Below are 23,591 nucleotides of genomic sequence, written 5' to 3' on the forward strand. Positions count from 1 at the left end.
AAGGGGGCAACCGGAGGTGATGTACAGGGAAGGGAGGGGCAGGTAGATAAGGAGGCAGGTTGTACAAGTGACCTTGACACCCACAAACCAAAATGACTTTAGATTTGGTCCCTTAGATTTCTACCCTACCCAGAGTCCCCACCCTCAGGGTACTTCTTTAAGTTGATGCCCAAGTAGTCATAAAGCTCTGTGCGAGGTTCAAGTCCTTCAGAAGGTGAATTGCTTTGGCCTGAGTGTTGGGGCAACTTGAACTCCTTACCCACAGTGACAAAAAATAATTCCCCATTCTCCCTCCTATGTAAGGATCGTGGATTAGGTCAGAGAGCCTTTGGCTGGGCTGGACTGGGCTGGCAATTCTCAGTGAGCTGTTTTGTCGCTGGTAGGTGGCCTGAACACTGAAGCGCTGGCTATCCCATGTTCAGTGATGTCAACAGCGTCAGGAGGGTGCCCCAGGGGCCACATCACTTCCCTTCACGCGTCCATCCTTCAGTTCATTCATCATACATCCACTCACCTCTGAACTGTCACCTCTGACTTGCTAACTCCATCAGACCTCCACACACCACAAGACTTTGCCAGAACCGAGGAGCCAACATTTCTACACGACTCAACCTCAGCCTGCCCTTGCTTTCAAGCAAGCAGCTCCCATGCCAACTGGACCCCTCCCCTGTGCTCCACCCGACTTTGAACACGTGCTGGAGTCGGCAGATCCATGGGCCCCTTTCTTGCTGGAGCCGGCTCATTCTCCATTGCCGCAAGTGAATGGAGGTCTTAACGGAAGGAAGCTGGAGTGATTAGTTTGGGTTAAAGCCAAAGAGTGTCATGAAGTGGGATTCCTTGAAGTCAGTTTTTCTAAGTTCCTGGCCCACTTGGCTGGAGCATCAGAGCAAAGCATGCCTTTCTAGGCCCTCCAGTGATAGAAAGTTCATTAAGCATGGACTAAAAGGGTCTCTGGATTATGGTGCTCCAGGGCTAGATCCCAAGAGGTCTCAAAGGCCTGGGTTAGTGTCAGTCCTTCAAGAAGCCGAGGGCAGGGGGCTTGGGAAGTCATACGACATGTTCATGATGCTCCTGGGGCAACGTGTGTGTGCCTTGCCAGGGGAGCACACCACCGGAGATGGCTGGGTGCCATTGTTTTCCTGTGGGCACTGGGACTGAAATTCCCAAGTTCTTCCTCTCAAAATTTCTGTGGGTCAGGATTATTACTCATACAGGAGGCAACGGAGACTCAGACAGGACTCCACTGATAAGAGACTTCAAAGGATAAACTGGAGCAGATAGAAGCCTAAGGCGCTGTCCAGTTTACACTTCCCGAGATGGGATAATTTTGTTCTTGAAAAGACTTCGAAATTGAGTTTGGCCTTGGCACAGAACTGAGTGGATTGCCTGGCTGAGGTTAGCTCTGATTCAGGTAATTAGAAATTGGCCAAAAAGGCAGAGAGAAGGATGGGAGGTAGATTTGAAGAATTTCTTTAGTGAAAAGATTTGTGAATCTGAGACGTCTTCCAGAAGGGGAACGCATCTGGGAATGGCATTTAACTAAGAAACATGTTTTTAGTCTGAGATAGATGATGGCAAACGAGTGACGTGATAGAGGAGGGACAGGCTAGGTGGCTTCCAAATATTTCACCTGTGAATTCATAATGTCCAGTGTTTTTTTTTGTTTTTTTTTTCTCCCTAGATCTTAGGAGAGCAGATGAACACTGGAAACATTTTAGTCAATATCTCATGTTTCACTTTGAGTAACTGGTGTAAGTGTGGTGTCCTTCCGCACCTTGTGATGAGAGGGGGAAGGATGCTTTACGGGATGTGAGAAGATGAACGGGACTGGGATTCGAAGAACAAGATGTCCCTCAGATCCAGGGGAATCTATGGGGAAAGATCCCACTCTCTTGGCTTTGGGCCTCACCTGACAAACTCAGTTCATCTCTGCCATCCCTGGGAAAGCACTTGAATTAGTCCTTGTTCACATATTCGAGAGTCTGATTTTATTGAAGAAAATACTTTCAATAAATTCAAGGCTGTTCTCATTGGTAATTTCCCACACTCTCTCTCTGAAATAGGGGACAGAATATAGATTTTCCTTACTTTCCCGTGAGGAAAACAGGCCTGGATTACTGTGAGGTTTTCCCAGTCACGTGGCTGGTGGATGACAAGCCTGCCGCAGAAACTACTTTCTACCACTCCACTGCCCTCTTGCTTCAGTAGACCACGCATCTAGCTTGTGATCTAGAATGCACGTTTGCTTTTTTTTTCCTTTTTAAAAGCCCAACTCAGATATTTCCTGAGTGATTTTTAATGAAGCTGAATGGTACCTCTCTTTTTTTCTTATCCTTTACAAGTAATCTTCTCTAGTCTTTTCCTCCTCCTAACTTCTCAACTCTTCTCATCTTTAATGCTTTCTTTATTAAGCGATATGATTTACCAAGCATTTTAATTATCTTATTTCTTCTCCACAACTAGCTCTGTGAGGTGGATATTGCTAATATGCTAACAAAGGAAGAAACACACTGCCTGAGGCTAAGAAGCTTTACCAAACCATAAGCTCATATAGTTGGTAAATGGAGAGCTGGAATTCAGGTCTTCTGAGCCCTAGCCCAGCTCTCTTTCCACTGAGACCATAGCTGCTTCCTTTCCTCTCACTTTTTTTTTTTTTTTTTCACTTCCATCTAATCTTTGCCTCTCTTGCTTGTCCTGAGATGTTAAACATCTTCGCTCACTCCTAATCCCACTCGATTGCTCCTCTACCACTTTGCTTCTTGGTCCGTGCTGAAAATGTGCTTTCAGAGTCTTAATCTCATGTTCGTTTCCCCTTTCTCGTTGGTTTGTACCTCATTATTTCTCCTGAATTGCAATTAAACTCCTTCCTGGGAGACTTGATCATGACTATAAATCCACAAGGTACTGTGGTCACCAGCCCACTTCAAATCCTCACTCACTCCCTGTTCCTCCGCATATTCCTACCAAGGACCCAGATAAACGTGCACTGCTCCGGAAGCTTTATCTGGCATGCTGTTCTTATTAAAGGGCTTAGAAATGTCCTCAAGGGCTATCATCACTCTAGGAACCCCACCTGTTGTCTTGGTGCTGGATATTTCCCCTGACTGTTGCTTAATAATACAATTCACCCAAGGCCAGCTCGGCTGGGTCTGGTTTTCCCTTCCCTTGGGCTTAACAGCCATGACCTTCATTGCTCAAGTCTGCTGGCCCTGTGAGCACCTTGCCCTACTGACCTTTGCCATCAGCTCAGCCCTGCATCGCAGCCCCAACGCCTGTGTGGAAATACCTTGACGGTCAGCACCTGTCCCGACACTAGCCTTTATTTTCAGGCCATCTAAAAGCACTGTCCTTTAGAGTCACCACCCCCAAACACCCACACACCCGGATCTCTGATTCTCTGAGTTTCCGGTTTCTCCTTAGATGCCAAACTAGAAATGTTAGTAGGAAAGGAATTTTTCAAAGCAGGAATATGCTGGAAATATGTATAGAGCTATGAATGGCTAAGAGAAGAGATAGTACCTCCTTTTCTTCCCCCAAAACTACAGGATCAGAAAGGAAAATATACCCATCTCAGAATCTGTGAACCCACTTGACGTAAATCAGAGAGAAAAGGCCGTGTAACTGCATCTTGGCAGGAAGAAGCAGCAAGGAGCTAGACCCATTTCAGGATATATCTTGGCTCCCCTTCCCAAGTGGAAATGGAAAAATAAAACAAAAACCACCTTCCTCTCCCCTCCTTTTGTAAATGAAAAGCCCCCAACCCAGTGAACCCTCCTAGTCACGGCAAATGTACCTGTGTAGTACTTGGTGCGCCATCACTCCGATCATGCATTCATTCTGCGTTTCAGCTCCCTCTCTGCGTCCATTACTCCGATCATCCATTCATTCTGCGTTTCAGCTCCCTCTCTGCGTCAGGCACCAGTCTAGACCCTGACTGTGCCCTGTGCTCTTAGGTTTTAAAAATATCATCATCCAAGCCTTTCCTAGTCTCTTAAAACTCTACCATGGTAGACGACTCATGTTTGGCGCCCCTCCCCTTACTTGAGGCTGTAGTAGGACCCAGGAGATGTACACTTGAAGCGAGTCTGAGCTGTAGCTCAGACTCAACCCCTATCATAGGCCAGCTAAGCCTCAAAGCTGGTATTACTCTTTTTTGGGCAGAGTGACAGGGAGGGAGGCACCGAAGGACGAGTGCTTGTGGGTTTGTGAGGCACCAAACACAATCAGCAAACTCGTACAGCCATGGAACTCGTCACCACGTTGTCACCTTCATGTGGCTGCTTCTTGCCTTTCCACAGCCAGCTTTTTCTGAACTTTAGAAATGTTGTTCCTGACCACGCAAGCTCTCAACAACCTAATGCCTGTACGCGGTGTTTTTCAGTGAACTCCCTGTTCACGTCAATAAAGTGTCTCTGAACCCTGCTGGCTCTGGTGTCGCTCCGCTGTGTGTGTCTGCTACACACACCACGGCTTCTACCTCCCTACCCAGCCCACATCAATCCCTCAACTCACAATCACTACCCACCTCCCCAGCCCACATCAATCCCTCAACTCACAATCACAGACAGGGTATAGGCCCAGAGAATGAAAACTACATTTAACAGTCTAGAATTAAACATGCTGTCTCCCTTCTTTCCTTCCCTACCCAAATACGAAGGAATCCAAGAGCCAGCGGGTTCTCACCTGAATGACATCAAACAAGCTGGGGAGGGGCTCCCAGCAAGGAAGACCTAGTGAAGGGAGGGGCCCCACTCCCTTACCAGGTTGGCTAACATGAAGGAGATAAAGCAACGCTGTCCCCCAATGTGTGTCTTCCTAGAAGTGCCAAGGTCCCAAAAGGGAAAAGTTACACAAGAAATTGTCACTGGGATTCAGTCTACCATACACTCCTAGAATAATACTACTACTGATTAATAATGATATAAAATCATTAATAATGATATAAAATTATCTTCATATAGTACTAGCCACTATACTAAGAAACACACACACACACACACATATACACACATATATTTTATGTTATCTCTAAAATAAACTGAGGCTGGCAGTAATGGTTGGGGCCCAAGGACACAGCTGGTAAATAGTGATGCTGCAATCTGGACTCAGATCTGATTCCCAAACTTCTTATCCATTCCACTTCATCAGGCTCCCACCCTCCCCTGGGAAGGAGGTCCTAGATGGCTGGCTGTGCATGTGTGTCTGTGTGTGCCTGTGAATGAACACACGCCTTCAGGGCTTGCTGTGATCACACCTGGGAAGACCAAATCCATCTGGGACAACGAGGACTAACGAATCAAGCAATGAACACACACACCGTTTATTATATGTAGTTCAATACTTTTTTTCTTTTAATTCATACTGTACTTCCATGGCTCTAGCTACTTTACATTAAGATTTGACCGGGAAGCCTTGTTTGTCTCTAGGTACTAGCAGTTAAGTTTTTAGACCTTGCGCACAGCGCCAGGCAAAGTACAGTTATAGCTCCAAATACAGATGGCCAGACAACTCAATTGCAATCAACCTGTGTTCTTTCCCATATATGGCCCAGGGCAGGGGTTGGGGATGCTCCCTCTGCCTCACCCCACCCCCCACCCCCATGTCAGGATTCTCCAGGGGCCGCAATGGCCTCGGACCCATCCCTCCCCACCTTGGAGTCTAGGTTGAGTCGGGGGGAAAGCACCATGGGTTTGGGAAGATGATCTGGTCCATGCAGAGAGTGGTCTGGCCCTAGAGTGCAGGAGAGAGAAATGTGGGGAGCCACACACTGTTGTTGGCAAGAATGCTTGCTTTTACTATGCCATCTCAGGGCGTGGCACCCAAGCCCAGGGCCAACTCCCCAGACACAGCCAGCTGTCTTGCCTGGAGCAGAGGCCACCATTTTTTTGCTGCTGCAGTGTCTCATCGTGTTGAGAGAAGCAAGGAGGGCCAAGGGGCAGAGGTGACAATGTTCCTTAATGCCTTCACATGTCGGGTACATCGCCTGGCATCAACTCCTCTTGGCAGGCAAGGTGCTTCTCGCCAGCAGCCAAGGCTCCAGTCCAGGCTTCCAGGCCTGCTGAGGACCTCAAGTCGCAACAGAAGACGATGGCCCAGACCCCTGAGCTTCCCCCGCAACGCCAAAACAGGGAGCTGGCTGGGTCCATCACAGCCATGGCTGGAGCAGGAGTGAGGTAACAAGGTGGGCAGAGAGGTGGGGAGGCGGGGCCAGCTCTCTACACCGTGGGCAAATTCCTGCTCCACATCAGGCAAGCAGGGCCGCTAAAAGATGGCCTTCCAGAAAGTGCTCCTCTCGGACCCAAAAATGCATCTTCTGGAAGAAAACCTAGAGGTGGAGGCGAGTGGGGCCAGCCTGCTGGAAGCTGGGGGATGAGGGTCGAGGATGTTAAGTGGTGGATGGGATGATTGTCCCACAGCCTAGAGATGAAGGTCGGAGGAGGAGAGGGTCAGGAAGAGAGGTTCTCAAGCTTCCTACTGGAGTGGGCAAGTGGAGTCAGGGGGTGCCCTACCACCTGGGGGAAGAGAGGGGAGTGCTATTTCTCCTGGGGGCCCCTAGGGAGGAAGGGCTGGCCTTGGCTGCCCTGAAGAGCTAAAGGCGCAGCATGGTATGGCGCAGAAAGGTTTCTTCTGAGACCACACAGACCAGAAAGATTCTCTCCCTAATCCCTCCTCCAAGACTTCACCCTAGACATGCTGCCTGCAAACGTATGGACATGGTCAAGCTTGGGTCACAGACAGGGCAATGGAGAGAATCCACTTCTGTCAAAGCATTCCTCTTGCGCTTTCTTGGTCCTCCCCCTTCCTTGTAATCCCAAATTCTTAGTGTCAGCGCTCTAAGGCAACCCAAGGATTTTAGCCAAAGCTTCACACTTAATCCAAACCCCAACAAAGTTGGAGACAAAAGAGAGGTGGTAGAAGCAGGAATGACTTCTCTCCACCATTTGCTCTAGCAAGGAGGAGGGAGGATGGATAGATGGATGGAAGGCTTCACAGCCCAGGGACGAAGATGAGCTTAATCCAAGACGGTGTCCTTCTTGCCACCATCCTCCTCTTCCCAGCTTAGAGAAAGTCCAAAAGGACCCTTCCCAAAGTAAGACTAGGCCAACAAAGGAAGAAACACCCTCCTAGGTTAACACCAAGCAATACAGCAAGCTTCATCTTTCTCCCTCTCCCTCCCCCACCCGCCTCTCACTGGACCTCCCTGCCTCTCCTAGCGCGTAAAGAAGATTTAACTGCCCTGAATTTCCTGGGAACCCAGACTCTGCCCTATGACTCATCTAAACGCCAGGGAGGCTCTAGTCCAGAAGGCTTGTCCTCTCCTGGCAGGGCACCTGCCAAGTTTGAGAAAGCCCAGCCTCGCCAGTCTCTGACCCAGCCTCCAAGATCATGTCAAAGCTAGAACCCACCTTAGGGACAGTCTAGCTCAAGCCCCTCCTGTTACAGATGAGGCTCCAGAGGCTCAGAGACCGGGGCTGTGTGTGTGGGGGGTGTGACCTGCCCAAGAGCAGAGCCAGGACTCAGGCCCAGGTCCCCTGAACCCCTCAGCTCACTGCCCTTCCAGAGAGCTCTAAGTTGCTGATCTTGCTGTCCTGGAATGTTATCGCTTTGTCCCAGGGAGGGGGATGGGGGAAAGGAGAGAGTTACAGACATGACTGGCCTCTCCCAACACCAGTCCCGTCAATTCCCCCCCAGTCAGCAGGAGTAGAGTGCAGACCCGCCGCCGTTCTCACCTGTCTAGAAACGGCAAAATCTTTGAAACTGAGTGCAAGCTCTCAAATGTCTCACCACATGAATCCTCGCAGAAAGACTCCTATAAGACTGAGTTCTTATGTGAAAAAAACCAAACAACAACAACAAAGAAAACAAAACAAAAAAATGCCCTGGTTGGAAGAAATAACATAAGAAATGGTGGTTTTAATGCTCCCTTACAACCCAGGGTTGCCAGCCATGAGTTACAATGTTATTTATGTGTTTCACTCCCAGACTGAGCTGCTAGGGCGAGGACCCTTCTCTTTGACAGGTTCCTGAATAAAGGGGAAAAGCTTCTGTTTGGGAGTGAACACAGCTGTTGGTTTTCTCCTGGTTTGAAAATCAAAAAATTACTAGACTAGAAAGCTCCCACAAACGATCCGTGATTCTTAGAAATGAGGCAGGCCAAGAGATGCTTCCCATGTGTACACACTGTCTCCCGGGTTCAAAACCCCAGAAATCAAGACGGTTCCTTGGACATCCCTCCCTGTCACCTACTCCTCCCTGAGAGGGGCCTGAGAGGTGAAGCAAAAGCCGAACAATTCTGCGTAGCCAGGCCCACTATACCACTTTATTCCCAGCAAAGAGTCCTTTTAAAGTCATCCCAAAGGTCCCAATATGGTACCTTTAATAAGTGAATAATTTAAATAAATAATTACGTATGGAATAAATTAGAGAATTTATCATTTGTCCTTTCCTTTCAAAAGTTTCGGGGAATAATTTTGACTTCTGGCTACTCCAACTGGAAAATTCCTAGCAGCCTGCACTGTTTCTCCTTCTTTGGCTCAGGGCCCATGAACCCTGACCCTCACCAGGGTCTCCCATTCAAAGTCCCGGACAGGGACAGAAATGATCTTGAGCCGCTGGCCTGTGGGCATATGCACACTTCACAAGGATTACATTCAACTCCATTTGCTCATATCTCCTTTTCTAAAGAAGGGATATCAACAATTCTAGATGACCATTATGGAATCATCCATCTCATCCTACTCCCCCTGCGGGGGATGGCCTGGGTGTGTATCTTTCTGTCTTCTCATCCTGCCCTTAGGGCAATAATGAGGCCCTCTTCTCAGACAGACTGAAGAGTCAAAAACTTTCTTTAATCGCTAAAGTGGGATGCCCAGGCCAGTCCCAGAGAATACAACATGGTCTTCTTTTGGGCTAGATCAGTGATCAAATCTACCTTTCTTTCCTCTGTCCCTTCCACCAAGAGGTCCACTAGAACAAGCAATCTGGAAGAGCTCTCCTTGCCAAACTGGTTTAATCCTTTCCTGATCAAGAATCTCTACAAGCTCTGCCTCGGGCTGGCAGGATTCCTTGGGTCATCACAGGGAGAGATAGTAGTTAGTGTGTGAAGGATGGTAAGCATGCCCAGATGGGCCATCAGTTCTGTGAGCCAACCCCCAAAAGGCCCTAGATGGCTCACTTTCCTAACCCATGGTCTTCTTTCTACTCCGTAGTGATCTCATACCTCTCTGGGGCCAGAGACCAGAGAAGGCGCTGGTTGCTCTCTCTGCCAGAACTTCCACTCCCAACTCTCAGAAACAGGGTTTGGAATGGCCCTCTGTGGGGTAGACTCGATCTGGCTTTTTCCTGCCCAAACCTGTGCACCTTTGCCAAATCCATTCCCTCCAAGGCTTAGGTCTTCTTTCATGTGCAAAGTGTCTCAGACGGTTGTCTCCCTTGACTAAGCTGGTTCCTCGCTGAGAGGAAATGAGGCTGGCCGCCAAAGAGTGCTTGGATATTGGTGCTCGCGACTCACAGTCGCTCTGTGGTTAGACCCTACAATTCTTCCATGGCTAGTGCATTCACTCTCTCAAACCCTGGAGGCCCTAGAACACCCTGATTCATCCTAGAAATCAAATGACAGCTCAAAGGGAAGGGGTTAGAGCCACAGAGCTGACTTGCTTACAATCGCTAAAAGAGGTTTAACAAGATCAAAAATGCTCCACCCTGACGAATAAACAATGTGCTCTTAGGGCACAGAGGAAAAATAGGGCTTTAGGCACTAAAAAGTGACACTTCACCCAGATCCAGCCTGGGAAAAGACCAGAGAGAAGGGGTGGGGGGGAGGGTGGGAAAGTAAGAAATCCCCAGCCCTTATTGGGTCCACACCCCACGCAGGGTAGAGGAAGGTACAGGGGGTGATGGAAGAGAACGCCCTTCAGAACACAAGCCCTCAGGAGCCTGCGGCTACAAAGCCCAATCCCTCCGCGGCCTCCCCAGCTGTCCCGCGGTCCTCTGCACCCGGCTCATGGTGCGCGGGCCACGTGCAGGGGGCGGCCTCACATGGTAGAGTTTAACTTGTGCTCCTGCTTTTGATGCTTCCTTGCTCCCAAGAGAACACTTGGGGAAGTGTTGGGTAGGGAAAAAAAGATTCTTGTTTATTTTGGAAACAAATCAAAAGGGGATTAGGGAATGAAGCACCTTAAGCAATGCCCCCTTGAGACTTCTTTTCACGACCCCAGGGTCTTCACAGGCATAACTTTGGCTCAACGTTTCCCTTCTCAGAGCCAAGAATGGCCAGCGAGGGAAAGGGTGGGGACGAGAGGATGGGGAGGAGGAGGGTCAGGGGAGGTCGGTGCTGAGAGGTGGTCCCTGCCCTCCTCGGCCCCGCCGCCGGCCAGCACAGGGGGGCGGTCCCGCTCCTTCTCCCTGGTACATAGGCATTATCTCTTTTTAAAATCTGTATATAATATATATATTTATATTCTCTCTCTATTTATACATATATATTTATATGGTCTATGTACACGTATTGCACAGGCCTCCTGCAGCTGCCCCCGCTCCTGCCTGGTCAGTGATAGCGGTTCCTCTTCTCTTCACTTTCTGACGTGTAGTCACGGGCCCTGATGCCGTTCTGAAGATTGATGAGCGAGTCCTTCATCTGTAAGACAGGGAAGCCCGCCCCAGCCCGGGTTTGTGCCCTCAGTGGGCTTCTCCACTCAGCAGCACCCACCACACCCATGTATGGCAGGTGCCCCGCCAGGCCAAGGGAGCTAAAGGGAGCAGGCTCCTGAAACAAGGGTGGTTCTCAAGGGACACGGTCTCAGGCTGAAGGGGGACAGCCGATCGAGCACTGGGAACCCCTGGGATAAGGAGTGCTGTGTCTCAGTGATTTGTGGTCCTTGCTTCACTGAATTAAGAATTCTCTGGAAGGTTCCATTGCTATCAGGACCTGCGTCCGATGCCACTGACCGGTCTTCTACTCACTCAGCTTGGTTTCCCAGTGATCCTGAATACTCTGTCCTCCTCCCTTGGTACCTTTGCCACAATGTTCCCCCAGCTCGGACTCTTCTCTCTTGCCCATTCAACCTCACCCACCTACTATCAAGGCCAAGAACAGATCCAAACTTTCTCTGGCTCACAGCCATCTCTCCCTCTCCTGGCCTTTCATGGACCCCTCACTAGGGCTCTGCGCTGCAGTCATCTTTAACGGCTTTGTTTCAGCTGTGTTGGGACTGCACTGTCTTATCCTTCCCTCATACACCCCGGGTGCCAAGCAGAAAACTGAGTAGGCTCCTAGCTGTACCCATATCACTGAATTAACTGAATCTTAATGGAATTTCTTAACCTTCTTTAAGAAACAGATACATCCCACATCACGGGATGGAGTTTACACGGGGCAATTCCAGCGGTAGAATCCTACCCTGGTTCTAGGAAAGCTGCCTTGTTAACACAGGACGGTTAACGGTTCACGGGTAAACAGTTATGGATTTTGAGAACCTCTGATCTCTCTGCCTAATCCATCACTTTCTTCTCTTTAGTTCTTCGATATCAGGAGGGATGAGGGGCCCATTAATGTTCTTTTAAAGGGAACAGAACGATGGGAATTCCCTGGCGGTCCAGTGGTTAGGACTACGGCACTTTCACTGCCAGGACCTGGGTTCAATCCCTGGTCGGGGAACTAAGATCCCACAAGCCATACAGCGTGGCACGCACCCGCCCCCCAACCCCTAAAAAAGGGGGAAAAGAAAAACGAAAAACAAAATCAAGGGAACGGAACGAGACACCGATCTTAATGCTTGCAGAGTCGAGTCTACGAGGCTACAGGTCTGCCTGCCCCAAGCTCCTTCTGAAGGAGACCCACCCCAAATAGAATTCCACAGCTGGAAGGGGACCGGGTCATCCAGTCCAACTGCCCCCCGCCTTTAATTCAAAAGTCCCTCACCCCACATCATCGCATCACCCTCTGAGCACTTTCAGCCCTTCGAAGTAGCCCGTTCCATTGCTGGACTGCTCTACCCGTAAGGAGTCTGCTTTTCGCTGATGACTCAGAAATCCGATTCCCTGTAACTTCTGGCCCTGGTTCAGTCCCCTGGAGGTTCACAAGCAGTGTAACCCTTCTTCTAGATGTTAGACCCCAACGTCTGAAGACTGTCCTGTGCTGCTCACCCACCCCAGTCTTCCCTGCTCCTGAGCACATCTTTAATTCTGTCAAGCCTTCCTGATAGGCCAGAGCTTCCAAACTCCTTGCTGTGCTGTCTGCCCTCCTTTGGTTAAAAAAAAAATGCCCTCCTTAAACGTGGCTCCAATGTTATGCGTGATACTCTAAACCCATTAAACTGGATCGTGATAGCTGCATTAAAATTCTCTCTCCTTAATTTAGAGCGAAGAGACCAAACCAGGAAGGGGAAGTGAAGTTGAATATTAATGAGTGCCTCCCATGGGCCATCAGATCAAATGTGACAGCAATTTCACGAAGCAATGATTATAATTCCAATTTTATAAATGAAGAAACTGAAGGTCCCGAATACTAAATCCCTTGCTTGAGGTCACAAAACTAGTCAGTGGCAAGATTAGGATTCCACCTCAGTCTGATAAAATGAAGCTAACTATTGATTTTGCCCCAGAAAGACTTTCTTAAATAGACGCATCTAGTTTTTCAGAAAGAAAACTGTACCAGGAAGGAGACATTATGAAAAGGAGACACAGTACCAGCCATCTTCCCAGACTCTCAGCACAGCCCCTGAGGAGGAGCCATGGCCTGGGCGTTGGGTGTTGTGTGCATGTTTTGAGGGCAGGAGGTGGGGGAGGGGAGCACACGTCAAAAGGAATTAGAAAGACACGCCCTCTGGGAAGATAAATCTCTGCAAAAAGGGGGCTATCTCTTTCAAGGCCTGTCAGATGGCTATGGGTTACCAAGAAAATAAATTAGCTCTCCTTCCATCTAACCTACAGTTTTCCTACTGCAAATCCAGTGTGTTCTTTCACTGATATAATTTTGGGAAATACACGGGTGTCTCCAACAGCTCACTCAAGGATGGCTTTAAAATTAGAACAATGGATGGCCTGGGGGAAGAACGAATGGGAGGAGGGCATCTGGTGGACAGTGATGGAGATGGCGCTCTCCTCAGAGCACAGGGTAGAAGTCCCATCTCCATAAGACCAGGGCCAGGAGGGACGGTGGGGGCATCTCACCTGGTCAAGAAGCATCACCGAGGATTTGATGATCTCCCTCCATTTTTGGAGCTCGGTATCGTGGTACTTTTGCTGGGACTCTAAGAGCTGGGCCCACTCTGTCTGAGACTGGGGTAACCTGCGGGGTAGAAGAAGGGGTACCCCAGCAGCTGGAGTTATGGCCCGTCGACTTTCCTATGCGCCCAGACCCCTAGGGACAGAGAGCCACATCAGAGTGCTCTGTCCCTTGCTCAGTGCCCTGGTTCCCCTGTGCCCCAAATCAGAAGCAGGCTGAAACTACAGGGACAGTTTTCAGAGCCTGCCTAGGGACTCATCCCAAAGGGTTATCCCCCCCGCCAAGCGCAGCAGGGCCGCCCCAAGGAGACTGGGAAGCAGGAGCCGGGACACAGTACTGACTGGGGTGAAGGTGGGACCAAGGGGGAGAGGCCAGGGTTACCTTTCCTGGAGCCGCAGACCCTGCCAGGCAGTGAGGGTCTGGGTGGTATATTCCAACATCCAGAGCTTGTAGAAGAGCATCATGTTGAGGATGACCAGCAGCACCAGACTAAGGAGGAGACAAGGGGGAAGCAGGAGCCATGAGACGGGATCTGGGAGAGCGCCCGCCCTCGCAGAGCCAGGCTCCCCCCCCCCAGCGGCCGTGTCCTTGACCACCGGGTCACCTGAAGCATCGCAGTGAGTGATTAAGGGAGCCGGAGGGATGCAGCAAGGCGGCGGGGGGCGGGGGGCGGGGAGAGAGAGAGAGAGGGAAGCAGTGTCATCTGGAGGGGCCAGGAAAGGGCCGTGGAGAGGTGTGTGGGGTGAACGCATCAGAAAGGAGAGACATACAAGTCACCCAGACACCTGGGTGCTGGGGGAAGCGAGGTAAGATGGAGAGGAAAAGAGATGAGGGGGTAAAAGAAGCAATCATAGAGCCAGCATCTGAAACAGACCCCAATGGGAGCAAGGAAGACAAACGGGGAGGAGGCAGAGGTTAGAAACAGGCTCGTGTGGGGCAGGGGAAAGCCTCGCTCAACCCGAGGCAGAGAGAAAGTGAGCGTCCGTGACAAAGAAATGCCAGGAGCAGAGACACAGCAGGATGGGGACATCTAGCAGGAAGGGGGGTGGGGCAGGGAGCAACTGTAAACAGACTCTTAGCACTTCAAGGGTGATCAGTGGAGACAAGGTTCCTCCTACAAACCCAAACCGGGGGAGGAACTCCAGTGGGATTCCCAGCTCTGCCCCTGATATGCCTCCCAGATGTTAGCACAACTGCCCGAGAGCTGCCGTCTCCTCCGTGCACCTGCCACAGCCCTGCACGGGGCACGAGGACCAGCCGAGGCTTCTCAGGGATGGGCTGGAACTGCTCAGAGTCAGGGAGGTGGCAGGAAAACCAGGGGCCGGAGGACCCAGTGGGGAATGATGAAGAGTCACTGAGGCCTGTGGAAATTCTCTTCTCTTGGCCTCAGTGGCCTAAAGATCATTTTATAACAGAGGTTCATGGGATGGAGAGATGAACGCTCCGGGAAAGAGAGGACGCAGACACGCAGAACTGGGTACAAAGCCTGGCTCACTACTTAAACATCTCAACTTTCAATCAAGTTTCCTAGCTTCACTGAAACCCAGTACCCTCAACAGGATAATAATACCTACCCTGCTGAGGTTGTTATGTGCATGGAAGGAATGTATGTGAAGCCCTCCACAAGGAGCAGTTATTTTCATTAAAGGAGGAAGTACAGACACACAGGAAAAAGAATGACAAAAATGGGGAGATAAAACAAATAGATGGAAAAAAGACCAACAAAGAAAGAAAACCTATACTACGCCTCTGACCTTTCAAAGTGTGTGCTGCATGTGGTGTGTGGTGTGTGGTGCGTGTGGTGTGTGGTGCATGTGGTGTGTGTTACTGCGTTCCTCACCTGGGCTTCCAGCACTATGGACGGCGGCATTCCTTAAAGCAGCAGCTGCAAATCCCTGGGGCTACTCTGTTGTGTTCTTGGGGCTCTCTGAGTTTTCCACGAGAACTTCTAAATGTTGTATTGAATTTCAATGATACCACCTTTAATCGCATCAGTACGCCTGGACCACCTGAAGGCCGCTTCCTCAGGGTGTGCTGCACACAATCTTAGTACTTGCGTTTGGGTTTGTGTTTACAGTCCTGTCTGTGCTCAGTGGAGGTCAAGGGACGCCCCTGCCCGCTTCCCAAGTGAAGGCTTGGGGGTGGTCTAAACAGAGAAGAGGTAGGAGGCTGGGGTCACCACAGGGCAGGCTTATGGCAGCCGGGGCCTCTAAGACGCAGGGCAATCTGCACTGTACCAGAAGGTTCCACTCACAGGCTGGGAGCAGACCCACCGCCTGGACCTTCTAGGGTTGAATGACGAGGCCCAATTATCCTAAAGTAACAAAGCGCCAACGTTTGTTAATATGCTATACAATTTACTCAGGCCACTGGCCTTCTCTACTAAATAGTGACAAAACACAGAGAGAGCTTAAGCAGAACTAACCCAAGGTTAGAGTTTTCTGTTGACCAAAACCAACATCAGAGATTTAGTTTTAACAATGGCATGAATCACATTAAAATGATGCTGCTAAACGTGAATTCTACTGGTTTTACAGTTGTCTTTGTATTTAATTTTGTAAAAATATGTTGGCTTCTTATGCCATAGTCAGAAGACTTTTGCATCTACTTTTACGTTACATATTCAGGTAAGGTTAGCAAAAGAGCCCCCCTCGTGACCCTCAAAGGCCCCTCTCCGTACGTGGTCCCCAGGTCTGTCCTCAGCCCATTTCCTTTCTCACGCTCCACACTCTCCTCCGATGATCATCTCATTCCCACCATGGCTTTAACGCTACCGACAACTAAATCTGCAACTGCAGCCTAAACTTCCCTCCTAAGCTCCAGGTCCACATCAAGAAATATCTATCTGTCACATCCGCCTGAACAATCTATGGCAGCTCAGAGACATCGGGACCTGACAGCATCTTCTGTGACAACTTTCCTCTGAGTTCCAGGTTTCTGTCCATGACACAACCATCTACAGGCACGCAGATCAGGAAGTCCTCTTCCTTCGCTCCATAACCAGGTGTAACGAGCCTTCACCTTCTGGGCCCTCTCAGCCCCAGGAGGCCCTCATCTCAGCGTGACAGCCCCTCCTGCCGAGATCACTGCCGTTTACTCCTGTTGGCCCCCACTGCCTCTAGCCCGTTCTTGTCTAGCCCATGCACCACCCATGCGCCATACTGCCGTCAGAGTGATTTTTTTTTTTTAAGTGCAAATCCAACCATGTCAGTCCAGGACTTCCTTCCCAGATTCCTGTGGGCAGAGCTGTGGACCTGCTTCTGCAATCCTGAAAAATGCTTTAGTGAAGGCAGGAAGGGCTGGGGGTGGGGTGGGAGTCACGGAAGCAGGACAGAGCTACGCACAGTCTAATGCCTGGTGCACACCTGGTAGAGCCAGCGTCTGGGCAGCTCCTGAGCCCCCCAAGCCGTGCCGCCACGTCTCACAGCACAGCCCAGGCAGGAAGGGCTGGGCGGTCAGGCGGTGGGCCCAACCAGGCGGAAGAGCTGTCTGTACTTAGCTGCCCAAGCTGTTCCTGCTCAAGGTTTACACAAGTCCTGAGCAGGCTCTGGGCTCACACTTCAGAAAGCTTGTCTTCCCATCTGACACCCTCATTTTTTTCAACGAACTTTCTCCCTGGCCCAGCATCTTTCTGTGCAAGTTACGGAGCCCACAGCTTTACAGCACTATGGCAGTGATTATACATTGCTTATATTAAAATAAGCATACACTTTTCCTGGACTCTAGTCATCGATTGTGTCTGGCCGCCCTGCCAAAGGGTGGGCCCCGTAAGTGCACAGTCCCGACGCCTGGCACAGAGCAGACACCCAGAACGTCTGTCACAAACAAATGAATGGGCTCCTAAAATGCTCTGTGGCATCTCTATGTTAGCATTTATCCAACAGTGTAGCAACTGTGAATTTCCTGTCTGTTTGACCCACTTGAAACTGAGCTCCTGAAGGGCATGAATGCTGCACGCAGCATTTACTTCTGAATCCTGAAGGCCTAGCATACAGTAAGTGCTGAGTGAAACAGAGAAAGAGCAGCAAAGAGGCAAGGAAGGACAGACAGAGCAACCGATCTGGAGAGGCACTAGAGGAGAAAGCAAAAACCAGGGCAGCAGCGAGGGTGTTTGGATGCCTGAGGAAGACAGATGGGGAGGAGGTGGCAGGCGAGAAAGGAAGTGGCAGGTGAGAAAGGAAGGTGGCTGGGGCAGGGCGGGGGAGGAGAGCCGGAGTCCCTTACACACAGCTGATAACCAGCAGCAGCTTGGACACACTCTGCAGGTGGAAACCATTGGGGCCGTCCTCGGGGATGTGCCGTGTCTGCGTGGAACCTGTGGGGAGAAGGAAGAGGCCGTCACCACGTGGCCCGCCAGGCCACCAACGACCGACATGATGCTGGTCACGCACAGAACTGCCCGTGACGCTGTCGCGGCAACGATGTGAGACGTGGACCCGGCCCTCAGGGAAGGGAAGCTCCTCGAGGGCGAGGGGGACAGGAAAGTGACCGAACAAATGAGAAAGTCACTTGACCTCTGTAGCTAGGACATGCAGAGGCAGGACACAGCGACCTGCAGCCGTGGAAGGGAAACAGCACTGGGCGGGGACCAGAGACAGCTTTCAGCTCTGGCTTTACCCATAACTGGCCATGTGACGTTGAGCAAGTCATGTAATCCACTGAGGGCCAGTTTGTTCGAATGCAAAGTTAGCCAGGAGTCCTGTATGTAAAACTCATGAACAACACGGGAGTGCTCTGGCTGAAGCCAGGCGAGGGACAAGGAAGGCTGGCACCCTCCTCCTCCTCGTCCCCTGCCCCATCCAAATCTGATGAACATCCGGGGAAGTGCAGAGCACAGCCTGAAAATCCCTTGCTGCACGTTTCCGCGACCGAGCAAAGACGGGAGGTTGTGAATGGCTGGATGGGAGGAGGGAGCCCCACTGCCTGGCAGGGGCCGAGGAGGGGGCTGCCTTGCACTCCCTGACCTTTGTGTCATGAGGTAACCCTGGGGCCTGAGCTTCGGCTTCTCCCTGGGGCGTGTCCCAAGCGCTCGGAAGCTGCAGGCTTGAGCCTAGTCAAGCAGGGAGCCTCGGAGCTCAGGGAACACGGAGGCAGAAACCCAAAGGCAACTTCTGTTCAGCAGAGCACACGGGGCGGGGGGGGGGGGGGGGGGGGGGTTGAGCAGGGGCCGAGGAGCTTAAGGGCAAAGGGAAATGGTGGACCATCCGGAGCCTCAGATTTAATGAGTCGTGAGCCAATTATACAGTCCACCCCACACTGCAAACTGAGCACGCCTGCGTGCCTGGCGTAGGCACGCAGCTCCCGCCCACAGCCCTGAGCCACGCCTCCCCGGCCCCCGCCCCGGCGCACACCTGCCACGTGCTTGATCCTGTGGCCCACATCTTCATCGGTGGGCGTGGTCACGGGGCTCATCGCCTCCTCCAGGTGGGGCACCCGCAGGTGGGCATGGGGACGCTTCCTCCTCCGCACCGACGGGGGCTTACTGGCCTTCTCCTTGGGAGACTGTCTGTGCAGCTCAGCCAGGTAGGTGCTCTCCGTTTTGGTCAGCTCGCTCTCTGTCAGGGTCAAAAGGCCACATCAGAGGACATCTGCCCCTCCCTCCAACCCAGCACGCTGGCCTCCAGAAGCAGCTGTCTACTCCTAGCCGAACCTTCTCTAAGGGGACCATTTTCCCCTACTGTACTCTGGGATGTTGCCTGGGAGGGCGGGGGTCCCTCAGGGATGCCCATGAGCCCCAGGAAATACTCCTGGGACCCAGCCCAGCCCAAAGCCCTCTCTGGGTTGTTCAACAGTGTGTAGAGACAAAGGCTCCCAACATGCACCCTCACGTATGCAATCTGGGGCACGTCACGTTTCCCAATGGACGCCTTCACAGGCTACTTCCTTCTCATAACAGAATCACCACCAGTGTGCCTGGATCTTAGGCTCATTTTTGGGGGGGGGGGGTCATGGATCCCTTCATGATAACGATCTCATAAAGGTTACAGTCAGAATCTCTTGAACGTGCGTATGTTCACATACGTGCTGAACTTTGTACCCATTTCTGGGGCAGACTCAGGGACCCCGTGAAGCCCGCTCACTGCCCCGTCTCTCCCCGTGCCCCATGCCTCTCACTCCCTGAACGGTGGCAGCGGGATGGTTCACCCAGCACCAGCGACGGGGTTCACCCAGCACCAGCAACGGTGCTCACCCAAGTGGCGGAAGTAGTCCTCCAGCCCACTCCAGAAGTTCTTCTCGATGAACGTTTTCACCAGCCCCCAGGGCTGTTTTCGATAGCGCAGCTCTGTGGAGACCCTGAGAAACAAGCCACAGACAAGATCAGCCGTTTGCTGGGCGGACCCTCCTCTGCTGGGAAAAGGAAACTTCAGGTTTAAGGCCGCAGCAGCCCTTTACAAGTTAAAAGAGCCCCTTCACATCCACATCACCTGATCTCCCTGGCCACCCCTTGGGGTAGGTGAAGCTAGTGGATTTACCCTCACTTCACAGAAGAGAAAACTGAGTCTTAGAATTTGTAAGCAGACCAAAGACTAGCAAGAAGGGGTCTGACTCCAAGCCCAGAGCTCGCTCACGATGCCACCTGGCCTCTTCCCAGGAGGGCTCCGGATGGCGGGCAGCCTGTCGGCCCCAGGGCCCTTCTCTCCTTCTCCAGAGACTTTTAGCCCAGGGCAGGCTCTCGGGCTTCATGGCGTCCACCTTTAAGATCTTCGTCGGCTCCTGGCCTGGCCCCTGCCCCCCCACCCTCCCCGGGACCCGGCCAGCTCCGGCTCTGTCCCCAGCACTCTCTCCCCGTCGTGGGCGCCTCCGCTGCCCCGTCCCTGCAGCGTCACCTCCCTCCGCTCCTGCACAGTCACACTGCTCTGCCTCTCCTGAAGCTGCGCTTCCATCGGTTACTAGATGCCCCCAGTTTACGCTCCCCACGCTCAAGACTCCCTGCTCTGCCCTCAGCAGGAAGAAGGGACCTCACTCCCAGCCCCGGCCCGACGTGTGTGTGTCCACGGCCACCTCACCCCCACCCAGCAACTCCTCCCTGGATTGAGGGTGGGCACCTCTCTGTGAAGGTCTGTCTGGGGTCAACCAACTACCTCTGCGTGAGCTGGACGGAAGGGACATCCAACTGGAAGACCCTCCAAGGAAGCTGGAAGCGAGGAACACAGATGCTGCAGGGGAGGGACAGCGGGGCAGCGGGGAGAAGAGAGAAGGGAGGGGGTGGGGGCGGGAGGAGAAAAGGAAGGAAGGGAGAGAGGGAAGGAGGGAGGAGGAGGGGGGGAGGGAGGGACGAGGAGTTGCTCAGAGAGAAGCACCGAAACCAAAAAAAATGTTTCAAAGGTGAGAAAGCTTCAGGCCCTTTTCAAGGTGTGGGTATTCAGATCTTCCTGATTCCCCAGAGACCTCTTGCAGCCTTTCACCAAACTCCTATTTTATTTGAACAATGTGAGTGAACTTCTGCTCCATATAACCAGAAGAACTGGGTCTAAGGTACAGGCACACGATCGGTTGTTTTCAAATGGGTGTGTGTCTTGGCTTTTCGGTCAGACTACAAGCTTCGTGGAATGTTAGGGTCTAAATTTCTTCCTTCCTTGAAGGCAAGTCACAGTGCCCAGGTCAGGACTCGAGCCACAAACAGCGTCTAACTAATCATTGCGTCAACCTTTTCTGACTCTACTGTGTGCAGGCCCCGTGCTGGGTGCTGGGAATGCAGTGGTGTGTGGGCTGGGACTCCTGCTGGCCAGGGTGGCCGGAGCTGCCACCATCAGGGAGACGCACGCGTGGGAACTCGCAATACGCCCAGCACCCAGCTACCCGTGCTGGGTAGCAGGGTGGGAGGGGCAGAGATTTGCTTTTCTAAGACCTGGGTTTCAACACTTTTGACTCTTGGAAAAGTTACTTAACTGGTATGACCCTCAGCTTTCTTATCTGAAAAGTGAGGATAAACCCACCTCCTTGGGTTATTCTAAAGAATCCAGTTCTTGGAGGTGAAGTACCTACACAGTATTTTATAAACTGCAGACAATCACTAAAAAGCAGTGCTTGTGAAAGGTTTACTAAAGAGACGCACAGAGGGGTAAAGGGAACACGTGGTGGAGAGAAGCAAGAACGGTCAGGACGGGGGCGGGGGGGGGGGGGGTTGGTCTCGGAGGCTCCAGAGAGAAGACAGAACAAAGGCTGAGGCAGCGGCCAGCACACCCAGCCTCCCCTCCTCCCCAGGAGCACATCCACGCTTTCTGCTGCAGCTCCCCCAGGTGCACAAGGAACTTGCTCTGCACCCGCTCGGCCGTAGAGACAGCACCTGAGTCGACTCTTGTTCCGGGCCACGCGGGTGAGAGTGTAGCGGTTGATGGTGTAGAAGTAGTCGTGATATGGCACGTCGTGCGTGAGGACCTCGGCGTCGACCACGTAGCACTCGCTCTCCTGGCTCGCCTTGTACATGGTCTGTGGGGAGGAGAGGGTCGTGGGACGAGGCTGACGAGAAGCAAGACGGGAAAAGCACCTCCTTCCTAATCTCCCCAGCCCACCCCCAACTTCTGAACGGGGACCCGGGGAAGCACGGGAAGTGGCAGCATCTAAGCATGTCAAATGCCGCCGTGTCAGGGCTAAACAACACTGTCACCCAGACACTCCTTCCTGATGTCTCTCCTGAACCCTCCATGACAGAACAGAGGCTTTTCCAGCCCGCCCTCACTGGCCTCTGCCCGGGGCTCACCTGTGTCTCCCTGACAGTGGCAGTTTTGGGAGCCAGAGGGTTGGTAAGGGTGATGGTGTAAAGAATCACTCGGCTCTGGTTTCCATTGTCTTCCTTCTTCCACGGGTGGAAGATGATATCTGAGGGGAGAGAGGAGCCATGGGATGAGGGAGGGAGAGAGGCGCGCCATCCCCACATCTGAACGTCCCCTCCAGTGACCTTCTCTTGACTGTACTGACTGCCGACTGGCCCCCAACGGGAAGCCAACGGGAGCCTGAGGGCCGGGGGAGGAGGGTGAGAGGAGGGGGCGTCAAAGCAGAAAGAAGCTCATTGCAGCACGGCCGAAATCCTACGCAGGGCTCCAGAATGCTGATTGTCCTGGGGCCACCTACGGGGCAGCTGGCAACACTGGGGTTACTGTGATGAGGGCCTGGGATCCTTGGGACCAAGTCCTCTGCTCCGAGGCACGACCTCCCCGTGCCCTCGGCTCGCCCCTCCTCCTGGCAGAGGGCTTCGCCGACGCCCAAGGGCTCTTCCGCAGACTCGGACCCCGAGCAGCCCTGCCGGTCCCTGCGGTGCGGCCGAGCAGGGGCAAGGAGCACACAGGTGCAAAGCATCAACTCTGAGAGCTTGAGGTTTGAATCGCAGCTGGGCCCCTTCCTATTAGCTGCATGACCTCGGGCGTCTAACAATGGTCTGAGTTGCAGCGTCCTCACTGGTACCGTGGGGCTCACAATCCTGGCAAACAGGGCAGACGGGAGGACTGAACGAGACAGTGTAATGCGCCTGGTGGACAGCACATGCCGACAGGACGTGGTAGCTGCTACCCTCTACTAGACGGTGAGCCCTGGCGGATCCTGTTCGCCGCCGAGCCTTTGGGGCCCGGCACCGAGGGTCTGGGCACCGAGGGCGAGCGTACAGCCGCGGTGGCGCGGGGAGGAGTAGCCGGCAGGGCCCCGAGGAGCTCCGGCACCGCATGAGGCCAGAGAGGGGGCGCCCCGGGCCATCGGGCGGCCTGGAAAAGGAGGGCGCTTGGGAGGAGGGGAGAGTGGACAGAGAGGGAAGGGGTGGGAGGCACCAGCCCCGGGAGGGACGGACCTGAGAAGCGTCGCTGCTCCATGAAGTCCCGCTGGAAGGGTGAGTCGGTGAACAGGAGGTCGTACAGCTTGTCCACGCTGAAGTTGAAGACTTCGTTCACGTACTGCCGGCCACTCAGGTCCTCGTAGAAGGCCTGGACCTCCCCTGCAGAGAGGATGAGGAGGGAGACAGGGAAGGTGAGGGACACCCCAGGGTCACCCCCCCAGAGCACTTATGTCTCCGTGGCTAATGTGGGAACGGCCACCAAGGCTCAAAGGAGGCCGCGGAGTGGGGCAGCGGGGCCCTGGCCTCTGCCGTTCGTGGCTTTGTGTCAGTCGGCCTCCTTCCTCAGCGGGCATGCGTGCTACAGACTCTAGCTTTACAAAGAATTTGGGAATGTGCTATTTGCCTTTACACTCTCAAGCCTTCCTAATTAAAGTGATCTTAGACCAAAGTTTAAATACATGACTACTTCCTGGGCTTGCCAGAACCCAGAGGATGCGTCATCAAGAGTCTGTAAGTTAAACCACAATTGACAGCAAATGTCATTGCAACCCATGGCACCGGTGTGTCCAGGGACGCTGATGAATCTGTTTTTACAAAAGCTTC

At 52.5% G+C, this 23,591-nt stretch overlaps 1 protein-coding gene across 1 annotated transcript in view; it reads right to left on the reverse strand.

The window, feature by feature from the left end:
- Positions 1–10,020: 10,020 nt before the first annotated feature.
- Positions 10,021–23,591, reverse strand: part of GRAMD1B (GRAM domain containing 1B) — a 173,324-nt gene continuing 159,753 nt past the window's right edge. The window contains exons 12-20 of the mRNA XM_068554599.1: positions 23,004–23,147; positions 21,927–22,045; positions 21,513–21,655; positions 19,416–19,519; positions 18,577–18,780; positions 17,450–17,540; positions 13,607–13,714; positions 13,171–13,288; positions 10,021–10,636 (exon numbers count right to left, since the gene is read on the reverse strand). Coding sequence (XP_068410700.1) covers positions 10,547–10,636; positions 13,171–13,288; positions 13,607–13,714; positions 17,450–17,540; positions 18,577–18,780; positions 19,416–19,519; positions 21,513–21,655; positions 21,927–22,045; positions 23,004–23,147 — 1,121 coding nt within the window. The 3' untranslated portion in view covers positions 10,021–10,546. The remainder of the gene's footprint in view (positions 10,637–13,170; positions 13,289–13,606; positions 13,715–17,449; positions 17,541–18,576; positions 18,781–19,415; positions 19,520–21,512; positions 21,656–21,926; positions 22,046–23,003; positions 23,148–23,591) is intronic.

Source organism: Eschrichtius robustus, chromosome 11 (assembly GCF_028021215.1).
Source record: "Eschrichtius robustus isolate mEscRob2 chromosome 11, mEscRob2.pri, whole genome shotgun sequence".
In the NCBI taxonomy this organism is placed as follows: Eukaryota; Metazoa; Chordata; class Mammalia; order Artiodactyla; family Eschrichtiidae; genus Eschrichtius; species Eschrichtius robustus.